The sequence below is a fragment of the Xenopus laevis genome, chromosome 6L (assembly GCF_017654675.1).
Source record: "Xenopus laevis strain J_2021 chromosome 6L, Xenopus_laevis_v10.1, whole genome shotgun sequence".
Taxonomy (NCBI): domain Eukaryota; kingdom Metazoa; phylum Chordata; class Amphibia; order Anura; family Pipidae; genus Xenopus; species Xenopus laevis.
In genome coordinates, this window is record NC_054381.1 from 30,666,371 (window position 1) to 30,679,464 (window position 13,094).

Here is a 13,094-nt window from a genome sequence, read left to right on the forward strand (position 1 = left end):
GAACATCATTCATTTACTTGTTCTTCTCAAGTTGGTTTGTCAGCCATTCCACATTCCCTTGAGTCCTGAATTTTGTCCATCCCTCCTCTGCTAATTATTCCTCCCCCCCCCCAAAAAAAAAACTTTCCACCTCCTACTTTTTGGAATATGCCTCCACAGGCAGATATCCAGAAGTCTAAGTCTAAGGTATTTTACTTTTGCTACCTGCAGATCTCCTACAAGCTCTAGGTATTTCAGATCAGATTTCCTTTGTACATTTTTACTGCTACATAGACTAAACTAATTCACATTTTATTTTCTTTCTTCACATTCAGCTTGCAGCTTCTATTCTGGAAGGTCCTGCGAAGAATGCCTGAAAAATGTCTCTGTAAGTGCTTCCCAAGTTAATTTCTGTTGAACATAATTATTTTTAGGTTTCGTTATTGCAGGGCTAAACTACATTACCTAAAATTACTTTTAGCAGCTTTGCAGCTTTCTTCTATGCTACATTATATGAGTCGCAGTGCATTTTATTGTGTAGTTTTTATTCAGTATTCATAGGAACAAAAGACCTGCTGCATTTTTTGTGCACTTATTCATAGTGTGTGTGCTTTTCTCTCATGTAGTGCTTTTGGTGTATAACCAACAACACTTGTTTGGACTACCCAGTGAGGAACATTTTTCCGCCATCCTCTCTTTGTGCAATGTCAGCAGCTAGATGGGGTGCTTGCTGGAGTAAGTATCATTCACTTGTTGCCTTTAAAACCGGCTCTGTTCCTTCATTTTTAGTTGTCCAATCTATTTTTATGGAGTAAGTACAGGTATGGGAACAATTATCCAGAATGCTCGGGACCTGGGGTTTTCAGGATAATGGATCTTTCTGTAATTTGGATCTTCATACCTCAAGTCTACTATAAAAAATAAAAACTGTAAAGAAACCCAATAGGCTGGTTTTGCTTCCAATAAGGATTAATTATATCTGAGTTTGGATCAAGTTATTACTAAAGCGAAAAAGGAAATAATTTTTAAGAATTTGGATAAAACAGAGTTTATGGGAGATGGCCATTCTGTAATTTGGGCACACTATTACATGCATATTTTGTCAGCACTAGAACCTTATCCCTCTTGGACTAACATCAGTGAAATCCTTCCAGCTGCAAGTAGTTTCCTAGTATTACCAACATGTATGCAGATACAAATATATTAGCATGCAAATTGGTCACGTAATCATTCAAATTGCGCTAGATTAATCTAAATGGCATCCAATACATATGCATTTGAATATTTGTTACAGTGTTACTGCTACTTTTATTACAGGAAATTAAAGTAATGAGGAATTGTGCATTTAAGCCATGTTAGTCTGTATATTCCCCTGATTTCTGGATCAGTTCCAGACTGTTGGTAATGAAATAATATTTAAAATGCATAAGTATACACCTGGGAGCAAATGAAAATAGCTGACAAAAATATTGTAATAGTTACAAATACACTTCACGCAATAAGCTTCAGAGACAGAAAAACTACAACCATTTAAGGTTATAACAGAATCATAACCATAAATGATGATGAATGTCACTTCATACCCAGATTAAAAGGAAATCAACAGCAATGCGGTATGTTCTGATCTTGCATATGAATTAATAATTAAATTACATGCAAACTAATAGAACCCGTGCAACAAATAGAAAGATGAGTAAAGCAGGCACATATGAAGTCTATAAGTATACAATGTTGTTTGGGAACAGAGCACTTAATCGGGGCTCCAAACCTTCCACTTAAAGGAGAAACAACCCCCTAGGCGCAAAAATCCCTCCCCTGCGTAGGCCTCCCTCCTCCCCCAGGGCAAATGCCCCTAACTTGTTGCTTACCCCTCTGTCTAGTCCTTTCCAGTGGAGTTCAGCCATCTTCTCCCGGGCGCTCTTCTTCCTGTAGTTATCAGCATTTGGTGGCGCATGCGCAGTAGGAGCCATTTGCCGGGTCGGATCTACTGCGCATGCACCGAAAGTCACGAGTTTCCGAAAAAGAAATCGGAAACTTTGTGACTTTCGGGTGCATGTGCAGTTAGAGGCATTTGCCAAAACGGAGCTACTGTGCATGTGCACCACATTCACGAAGTTTCCGATTTCTTTTTCGGAAACTTCGTGACTTTTGGTGCATGCACAGTAGATATGAACCGGCAAATGCCTCCTACTGCGCATGCGAAACCAAATGCCAAACACTACAGGAAAAAGAGTGCTCGGGAGAAGATGGCTGCCGTGAACTCTGCTGGAGAGGACCTAGAAGGAGGGGTAAGTAACAAGTTAGGGGCATTTGCCCGGGGGGGAAGAGGGAGGGGGGCCTACGTAGGGGAGGGAGGAGGGATTTTTGTACCTAGGGAGTTGAATTCTCCTTTAATATTGGGGCTCATTTATAAACCCGGGGCAAATCTGCACCTGGGCAGTAAGCCATAGCAACCAATCAAATGCTTGCTTTCATTGGTCAACCTACAGCTGCCTGTAAAAAGCCAGTCACTGGTTGGTTGTTATGGGTTACTGCCCAGGTGCAAATTTGCCCAGTATTTCTAAAAGAGCTGCAATGTGACAGGGAAAAATTATTTATCTTATGTTACATTTCTTTTGTGCTGTAGCTGATATATATGCATCACTATAAGACAAAAACATGTACTGGGCCAAGTAATATAGTAGGAAGGATAAATTAGCATATGTAAAGGAAATAAAGAAGGTAATATAGGTAAGAAGAAAATATAGTTTGGATCACAGGCCTGTGGTCCTAGTTTTTATGGTGAGCCTTGGCACTCTGATATTTTGCCATGGAAGGTGAACCACAGGCAACCTACAAATGATGCTTCCATACTTAAAGGGGAACTATTGTTAAAAATATTAGCTTCAGTATACCGAAATAAGAAATTTTCTAAATACTTTCAATTAAAAATTCCATACCGTTTCTGAAATAATGAAGTTTATCTTCACTATTGAGAGAGGGACAGTGAATATAAACTTGATTATTTCAGAAACAGTGCAGAATTTTTAATTGTTTCATTTAGAAAGTTTCTTACTTCAGTATGAGGAAGCTTATATTAATTTTATAGTTCCCCTTTAAGAACAAAGTAAAAGAGCACAATTCACACAGTGCTCATTGCCCTGTATTGGGCCACATTATCTTGATCGATGCCTTTGTGGTACAAGTCACACAACTGGAACAGCTCTCCGTAGCAGTGTTGTACACAATTGGTGGTATCTATCGGGAATTCCCTTATCAATAAAAAGTTTAAGTCCATTAAAAACTGTAAAATATATGGAAATTGGATTGCATTTCATCTAGGGAACCACAGAATTGCCTTGAACTAGAGCATTTGAAGCTAAGCTCCGTAGGAAAGCCAAAATAAACAGCATCAGATATAAATGTTTTACTCTGCTGTAATGAAGCTGAAAGATTGCTATTGATGCTCGCTGCCCTGGAAAAGCGCTCCAGGTGGGGATAGTTAATTACAATTTAGCTGTGTGTGTGTGTGATAGCCGACAGCAACACAAATGGAAAATCATGTGCCAAAGTATATTCCACCAGGGGGCCTCCTGAAGCCTCCGTAATTTCCCAGACCTTATCAGCAATCACCCTTTAAGGCACAGCTGTCAAGGTGACTCAAGTTCAGATGCACCCCTGATACTTGCTATTTTATACAACTGGTGGTTACTAGCATTCTCCTGCGTCTATTGGAAATCATTAAATGCACATTCGGTCAATTCCTTGGGTGAAAATGGCAATCTGTAACCCATAATGACGTTTCTTTGAGTAACAGTAAAACGATTAGACCAGAATGATTAAGAAGGCAGTCCTGTGGGTGCCAGTTGGCATTTGTGCCTGCTGTAATAAATGCCAAATAGCCTGTTAAACATTTCTGCATTATTTAAATCCATTAGCATAAATGTCTGCTAATAATGCAAATTTACTCGGAAGCAGGGACAGTGCTGTTCTGCTAGAAGTACAGTTAATTCACTAAATAAGACAAATCATGAAATCTGCTTTTACTGAAAATAATTCTGCTCCTAAGAAAAACAATTTTCACATTTGTGTAAAGCTGCAGTAAAATTCCAATGAGACCATATATAGCAATGGACCAAAGCTACCACTAGATGGAGCCGGCAAGCCAAAAGAGTCATTTATTCTCATTCGGTACATTTATTGTTCGTTTGCATTTCTAAAACAGCAACAAAAAAAAACATATCAGCCATGTAGGAATTGTTCTATATAAATAAAAATGACTACTTGTATCCCACAATTAAGTCTAAATTATGCTCTTAACTTTCACAATTAAATGCTTCCAAGAAACCCTTAATAAAATCATTGTATTCTGTATATTCCGCTTTTTTTTGTTCCTGGCTCGGTGTCAGGCGGATGGTTTTCTGTGGGGAGACATGTTTTACTCATTATAAAAACTTATAAAGGATGCAAAAAAACTTCTGTTCTTTGAACTATTGCAGTAGTGTCCTGAACTGACAGTTTGGGAAGTAGTTCAGGGGTCCCTTATACATATCTGCTTCTTTTGTATTGTCCTCCACTGTATCAAGGAATTGCTTTCTCCCAATGATACGCATAACTTTAAAAGCTTATAGATTTCCTCACTCACCTTAAAGGAGAAAAAAAGACCCTTATTAAAGTAAAACCCTACCCCACATAGACCCCCCCTCCTCACCCCAGCCTAGCTGCTACCCTGGACAAATGCCCCTAACTTTTTACTTAGCCCTCGGTGCAGACTCAGGGATCGGAGTTCACAGCAGGCATCTTCCGTGTCTTCTTCAAGCTCTTCTGCAATTTCCGCCCATTTCGCCGCATGCGCAGTTGTCGCAAACCGGGAAATTGCTCCAACTGTGCATGCGCCGTTCTCATTCTTAGATTATCAAAGACCCGGAAGATGGCTGCAATCCCTGAATCTGCACCGAGGGGGAAGTAAAAAGTTAGGGGCATTTACCCGGAGTAGCAGCTAGGCTGGGGGGCAGGAGGGAGATGGGGTGGGCGGTAGGGTATTTTTTAATAAGGGGGTTGTTTCTCCTTTAAAAGAATAATTCTGTATAAAAATAAAAACTGGTTAAATAGGCTGTGCAAAATAAAAAATGTTTCTAATATTGTTAATTAGCCATAAATAAAGGCTGGTTTGACTGGATGTCTAAAATAATAGCCAGAACACAACTTCCTACTTTTCAGCTCTCTTTGTTTCCACTGATTGGTTACCAGGCAGTAACCAATCAGAGATTTGAGGGGGGCCACATGGGCCATAACTGTTGCTATTGAATCTGAGCTGCATGTTCCACGTGGCCTCCCCTTCAAGTCACTGATTGGTTACTGCCTGGGAGTGATTCTGAGACCATCTGCAATTGTTTTTTATTTTTTATTAATTGTGGTTTTTGAGTTATTTAGCTTTCTGGTTGCTGGGGTGCAATTAACCTAGCAAGCATGCACTGATTTGAATAAGAGACAGGAATATGAGTAGCAGAGGTCCAAAATAGAAAGATGCATACCGTAATAAAAAGTAGCAATAACAATAAATGTGTGTAGCCTTACAGAGCATTTGTTTCTAGATGGGGGTCAGTGACCCCCATTTGAAAGCTGGAAAGAGTCAGAAGAAAAAAAGCAAATAATTAAAAAACTATAAAAAAAAATAATGAAGACCAATTGAAAAGTTACTTAGAATTTTCCATTCTATAACCGATTAAATATAAGTAACTTTGAGATGGGACTTAAAGGTAAAGTCCCATCTTAAAGTTACTTATTTGAAAAAAGTATAACGTTATAATTTTTTTTTATTCTATCGCTTGGCTCACTTTCTCTCTAGCTGTGGTATCTTCAGAGAGTCAGCTTTGCTTCTCTCTTGAGACTTCTGCATGATACTCCTCATTTGATTTTACTCATATGTCTGTATTTCTCTTTCTATTCCATAGTCAACTTTGAGGCACTGATCATCACAATATCCGTGATTGTGGGACTCCTCATACTGAGCATCACAGTCTGTTGCTGCTACTGTTGCTACTGCAGGAAACGCTCCAATTCCCTAATGTAAGTATTTGATATTCTCCAGACACCCACATTTATTTTGTGTGGGTCTCTTTATGACCAAGTCATTTTTTATTTTGTACAGCCTGTCTATTTACCCAGTTTTATTTTTACACTAAACAATTCCTTTAAATACATTTTAAAGGACAACTATACCCTCTTAAGCAACAGTTTCTATCAAATTAAGTGACCTATTAAAGAATTCTACCAAACTGGTGTGTATATATATATATGTAAGTCAATATTGCTCTTTTACATCTCTTGCCTTGAACCACCATTTCGTGATGGTCTGTGTGCTGCCTCAGAGATCACCTGACCTGAAATACTGCAGCTCTAACTGTAACAGGAAGAAGTGTGGGAGAAAAATACAGAACTCTGTCTGATAATTGGCTCATGTGACCTAACATGTACGTTGTTTGTGTGCACCGTGAATCCTATGATCCCAGGGGGAGGCCCTTATTTTTTAAAATGGCAGTTTTCTATTTGATTACCCAATGGCACATACTACTAAAAATGTATATTATTATGAAAATGGTTTATTTACATGAAGCAGGGTTTTACATATGAGCTGTTTTACTCCGTATCTTTTTATAGAGACCTACATTGTTCGGGGGTATAGTTTTCCTTTAAGCATTTTAAACACTGGCAGCAACTTTAAAATGCATGCCCATCCCTCATAATTGTTGTGTCTCAAGCTTAGACTAAAGCTGGCCATACATATGGAGATCTGCTTGTATGGCGAGGTCGCCAAATGATCGGATCTCTCCCCGATATGAGGTGGGCAATATCTGGATGATCTGTCTGTGGGCCATAGGGCCCTACAATCGAATCATAATGAGGGGAAAATGGGCGGTCAGATCGAGGACTGCATCCATGAACCAATCGGGTCCTCACTCCGACGTGATTTTTAAGGATGGCCGATCGACATCTGGCTGACTTTTTCCCAGTTAGCGATCGGGGAAGCCTGTCAGAGGGCCCCATTCACTGGGCCTTAAGAGGAACTCACAATACATAGGGGGTTATTTATCAAAGTCCGAATTTATCTCAATGTTTTCTCCGCTGTGGATTTTTGCGCTTATTATTACATTTTTCAGGGAATTTGCTTTGTGGGAAAAAAAAAAAACAGATTTTCATGATTTTTTCAGATTTTTCATCGGATTTTCACGTTTTTTTCAGATTTTTCACCCGAAAACTCGGATTTTTGTCCCTGAAAACTTGGGGGCATTGCACAAAACCCGGCGCACATCAAAAAAAAATCATTATGACTTCTCCCATTGACTTATATGCAACCTTGACCGGTCTGAGTCTGATTCAGATTTTTCCATCCTCAGTGTTTAAAAAATCTCTAATTTTTCGGAAATTATTAAAGTCTGATTTTATATTAAAAAAAAGATTTTTTTTTGCATTTGGAGTTTAGCAAATAACCCCCATAGGGTTTGTATGGGAGGAGTGGAAGAATCTGATTAAATAACCTTTCTTCCTCTCTTTATTGCTTTGAAGAATTGAGGAGGTGTCATAAAGTATACATTAAATATACATAAAACCATTCTTCCATTCTAGTGTTCTGAAGTTTAGGTGGCTACAATATTGCTTTAAAGGAAGGCTAAAAGCCTCATGAATGTTTGTCCATGTGCCAGTTACAGTATATAGTTAGATTAAGTGTGCTGGCTTGGCACTTGCATAATGCACACCAAACACCTGCACTTTTTGGCACTACACTAGACATACAGCTTTCAACTCAAGGACAGAATCTATTCAGATATCTCAGTACCCAGAGGGAAAAAAAGAGAGGATCAGAGAGCTTTAACCTGCTTTGCACATGTGTATGTATGCAGTGCAGAACTCTTTATAAGGTTTAGTATCACCCTCATAATGTTCTGTTTGGATACCAGCCCAACAAATGATTTTATACATAATCTTGGGCTAATCCTCAAGAGGCCTTTCGAAACTGCGCAATAACCCATAATGCAATTCTCACCCTCTTAGTGCTTCCTCCTGTATAAATCATGCATAAATTGTTGTCTAATTTTGGATACATTCTTGCATTTGTGATCGCGGGGAAGGCTTGATGCCTCCGTACCAGGATTTATCTCTCTCTCTCTCTCTCTTTTTTTTTTTTTTTTTTTTTTTTTTTTTTTTTTTGTGGTGACAGGATCTGAATTTGTCTTGATCTTAAAGGGGAACTCCACAAAAACATAACTTTAGCTTTTTGAAAAGTAAACACAATTTCAAGCAACTTTGCAATATACATCAATTAAAAAAATATCCAGATTTTTATTATAATTTATAATGGTTTGGAACAGTTCCCTAAGCCTAGCCCCCTGCTTTCTTTCTGATCTGACTACTTTGCTGAGCTGGCTGACTACTGTTACTTTGTATCAGCAGCCATCTGTCCTTAGCCTGCATCCTCCACAATTCCCTGCACATGTGATTTCAATAAGGAACAGAACATCACAGCGTAGTGCATTGTGGGTTACATAGTTCCTACATGCTGTCTGTAAGCTGTGGAGAAGTTGTTACAATTTGTAACATCAGTGTTTAGTCCCTCCTTCCCTACCAGGATTTTAAATGATGCAGAAAGAGTAGAACTGTTAAACAGCTGGATTTCAGCATAGAAAATGGCATTTATTCATACTTTTTGAAGAAACTGATAACAATTATGGGTATATTAGGGGTTTCTGTGTTATCTGGGCCTCTTTATCAAGTTTTGGTTTGGAAGCCGGAGTTCCTCTTTAATTAATGTAAGGGGTATATCTGTTTATTTTATCTGCTGAGAGTTACTTGTGTTGAACCAGTCTCTGTAGATTCTATATGCAAGGACTAAACACATGATGATCGGATGTAAACAGCAGCTTTTGCTAATAATAATTTATGGAATATGTTGGTGCTCTAAAATTACATGGTATTATTATTAACAATAATAATAGTAATAATAACAATAATAATTTTATAAAATCAGTGTTGTGTTTAGAACACTTTCAGTTCTCCGTGCCTAACTGTATTCAAGGGAGGAGGAGTGCCAGTGTGAAAGCAGAGATCTTCTCACCTCCCAGTCAATAAGTGTGAATAGGAAGCCCTCATGGCTCTTGTAATCCTATAGAAGAGATAATGCCGCACAGCTCTGTTTTGTAGAGATATTTGAAAGAGGGGAATTCACACAAATAACTTCTGATGAAGAGATAGCCGCCGCATTAAGCTCATATCCTCCCGCCTTTATAAGACTGATATGACCGGTTCATGTGGTAGTGGGGTGAATTATGAGATAACATGCTATTCCCCTCTGCTGCTTTGTGTGAGCGTGTCAATCATCCTCACTGCTTATATGTTTATTTTCACTAAGAGACGGGAATATGATGACCTTGGACTTTTTCAGTTTTGCTTAAAGGCACAAAGGGTTTAGTCCTTTCTCCCCCACCAAACACCTCCGTGTTTTTTGTTTTTTTTTGGTAATCTTCCCATAAATCTTTCCACATCATAAATATGGTAATATATAAAAAAAACATTTTTTTCTAAGTAATATTTGCTCACCAGAGATGTAATTTCTGCTGTATTTGCAACTATGGCTACAATAAAAATGTGAATATAATTCAAAATTAAGGGACAAATGTAGGTACGGGTAGAAAACATAAAGGGGATCTAACCGCCCCCCCAACAAAAACAAAATTGATGTCGGTATATTCAGAGTGACCCTTTAGGGTAGGACTGCATGGACGTTTACGGCATGATCCGACGCGTTGCGACAAAGCACATGTGACAAATTGCATGCAACGGAAATAAGGTAAGAGAAATGACAGATGAAGTCGCAGCGTTGATCCGACACGACTGTCGGATGCAGGCGCTGCACTCTGCGTCTGCATCCGACAGTCATGTCACGTCGGATCAGTGCTGCAACTTCATCCGACATTTCTATCTCTTACCTTATTTCTGTCGCATGTGATTTGTTGCATGCGTCTTGTCGGATCGCGCCGAAAACCTTAAGCACTGTTGCAATATCAATTTTCTATTTTTAGTGGTTTATGAGATATGTTAATTACAGGCTTTTGGCAGCCCTCTTTCCAGGTTAGAGTGTAGGTGACCCTAACTTTCTAGGCACTTCCTATATCCAGTTAATCCTCAAATGACTCATTCGAAGCATGATTTTATAATTCTAAAAATGCTAATATCTCAGAAACTGTTTAAAGTAGAAATGAACTGAAATTGCAAAAGTGCTTGTAAAAGAACTTTGAGCAAGTTTACATCTGCTGGGTTTAGATTCCCTTTAAAAAAAAAAAAAATAAAAAAAATAACAATTACTGATCCACTACAAAATATGATAACCGTGTAATAAGAAAGGGATTTTCCCCTTTGTGGCCTAGCTGATTAATGGTGTATTGGGATTTTTTTTTTGCCTTCATCAAGATCAATATTAGTAGAGTTCATGTAAGGTTGAATTTAGTTGACATGTATCTGTCTGCTGTAATTTCAGTATCTGTGGTAAACTATTTGGACTGACTAAAAGTACCATTTAAATGAAAACACAGCCACAGTTTAGCTTAAAGGAAATGTAAACCCTTAAAACAAATTAATGTTCTTTTCTTCATCATCATTATCATCATCATCATTACAGGTATGGGGTGCATTATCCTGAAACCTGTTATCAAGAAAGTTTCAAATTACGGAATGGCATTTCCTATAGACTCCATTTTACCCAAATAATCCAAATTTTTAAAAATTATTTCCTTTTACTCTGTAAAAATAAAACAATACCTTGTACTTGATTAAAACTAAGATATAATTATTCGTATTGGAAGCAAAACCAGCCTATTGGGTTTATTTAATGTTTGCATGATTTTCTAGTAGACTTAAGGTACATAGATCCAAATTACAGAAAGATCCCTTTTCCGGAAAACCCCAGGTCCGAGCATTCTGGATAACAAGTATACCTGTATACTTAAGAATTATTCTTTTATTTTAAGAGGTTGTTCACTTTTGAGTTAACTTTGGGAGGCACCTTTATCAAGGGTCGAATTTCGAATTCATGTGAGTTTTTTTTTTAAACTCCCATAAATTCAAATTTCGACTAGTCAATTTATTGATAAAATGAAAGTTTTCCAACTCGGACGAATTTAAACGACCCGAAAAAATAAATAAAAATAAAATAAAATTAGATTTGAATTCGATCAAACTAGATTCAAGGTTTTTTTTCCCGAAAAAAACCTGAATGTCAGGAAGGCTGCAAACATCTACAAATTGGTCTCTAAACCTCTCCCGTTGGCTTAAACAGCATTTCTGCAGGTTTTAGGTGGTGAATAGTCAAATTAGAATTCTTAAAGGGCCAGAGTATGATAAAACTCAAAAATCTATTTTGAATTTCAAAAAAAAAAAACCTCAAATCGAGTTTGGATAACTCCCTAGTTTTGACCATAAAGAAAATTCAAATTTTCAATTCGACCCTTAATAAATCTGCACCATAGTATGATGTAGCGAGTGATATTCGGAGACAATGTGCAATTGGTTTTAATTTTTTATTATTTGTGGCTTTTGAGTTATTTAGCTTTATATTCAGCAGCTCTCCAGTTTGCAATTTCAACAATCTGATTGCTGGGGTCCATATTACCCTAGCAACCATGCATTGATTTGCATTAGAGACTAGAATATGATTAGGAGAGGGGCTGAATAGAAAGATGAGTAATAAAAAGTAGCAATAACAATAAATGTGTAGCCTTACAGAGCCTTTGTTTTTAGATGGGGTCAGTGACCCCCATTTGAAAGCTGGAAAGAGTCAGAATAAGAAAAGCAAATCATTTAAAAAGAACTCTAAAAAAAATAAATAACGAAGACTAATTGAAAAGTTGCTTAGAATTTGCCATTCTATAACATACTTAAAAGGGAACCACGCACTTTGCTGAGGTTATACACTATTCACAGCCCCTTCCTTAGGTTCAGTTATAATTACATTCACACACACTATGGTAATTTTTATCAGGAATCCAATCTGATGTTTCTTTGGTCCGTTCTAAGCAGAGCAGCATCACATGAGTTTCCTCTTATCAAATTGAACAGCATTGTATTTTTGTTTCGAATGTATTATATGAGCTAGAGTCCTGCGCGGGTCCATTTTTTGGAACTCGTATCCGCAATCTGCAACCCGGACCCGCAACCGGCATTCTTACCCGCTTGGACCCACTACCCGACCCGCAAGTACCTTATCCGCAACACGGACCCGCGACCCACTAAACATCAAGAATCAGGAAGTGCTGTCATTGTAAACGAGAAGTGACATCATCAGAAGTAGACCGAAAAAAGGAGTAAAAATCGCTATTGAGAAGACCCGCAACCCGCAAACCCGCAGGACCTGCGTCTATACCCACACCGGGAACTTCTACCAGCAACCCACAGAGTATCGCAGGTTTTTGCGGGTACGCGACCCTTTGCAGGACTATAATATGAGCAGCGAAAAAACAGCTAATATCCTGCAAACCAGAATAAAAAAATCATTAATAAATTGCATGATTGCTTAGAAGAGCAATTTTGCATTCATTTGTTTGGAGAGTTTATATTTTCTTAAACAAATCTTGTAAAATAGGCTAAGCTGAATACACATGATATTTTAGGCATGCAAAATATTTGGTGAGCTCTGAAAAGAAACATTGGATTTGGAATCTGCATGTGCTAAAATATCGACCTTTTTGTCTTTTTATTCAGGAGAATGGAAGCAGAAGAAGAAAATCTTATACGCGAGCGTGAAAGGAGGAAACAAGAAGCTCTTCAGAGGTACTGCTTTCCCATATGATTACTTTCTCAGGAAATCTCCTTGGATAATATTTTAGTACAGTTTGTCCATGGTAGGCCAAATTGCTGTTAACTGGTCGGAAGTCCCCCCAAGTCAATCGATCATATGGCATTGAAAGTGGAAGAGATGTGCGGGTCAGGAAGAACTCGACCTGCACTGACCCTAACCCACAATATCCTAACCTGCACCTGACCCTAGCCTGCAAATGTTGCCATTGTAGGACCACTGCCCAAGCCGTACCCATGTCTTCTCACTCTGTGCGCGCCTCTGGTTCTGAGACAGGGAATCTTTGGGAGCA

General features: G+C 38.3%; 1 protein-coding gene across 1 annotated transcript in view; it reads left to right on the forward strand.

The window, feature by feature from the left end:
• pttg1ip2.L (PTTG1IP family member 2 L homeolog) overlaps nucleotides 1-13,094 on the forward strand; it is a gene marked incomplete at its 5' end in the record, with an annotated part of 31,078 nt that overhangs the window by 2,847 nt on the left and 15,137 nt on the right. Inside the window, 4 exon segments of the mRNA NM_001095779.1 lie at nucleotides 315-367; nucleotides 606-714; nucleotides 5,913-6,027; nucleotides 12,709-12,777. Of these exon segments, the coding sequence (NP_001089248.1) occupies nucleotides 315-367; nucleotides 606-714; nucleotides 5,913-6,027; nucleotides 12,709-12,777 (346 nt within the window).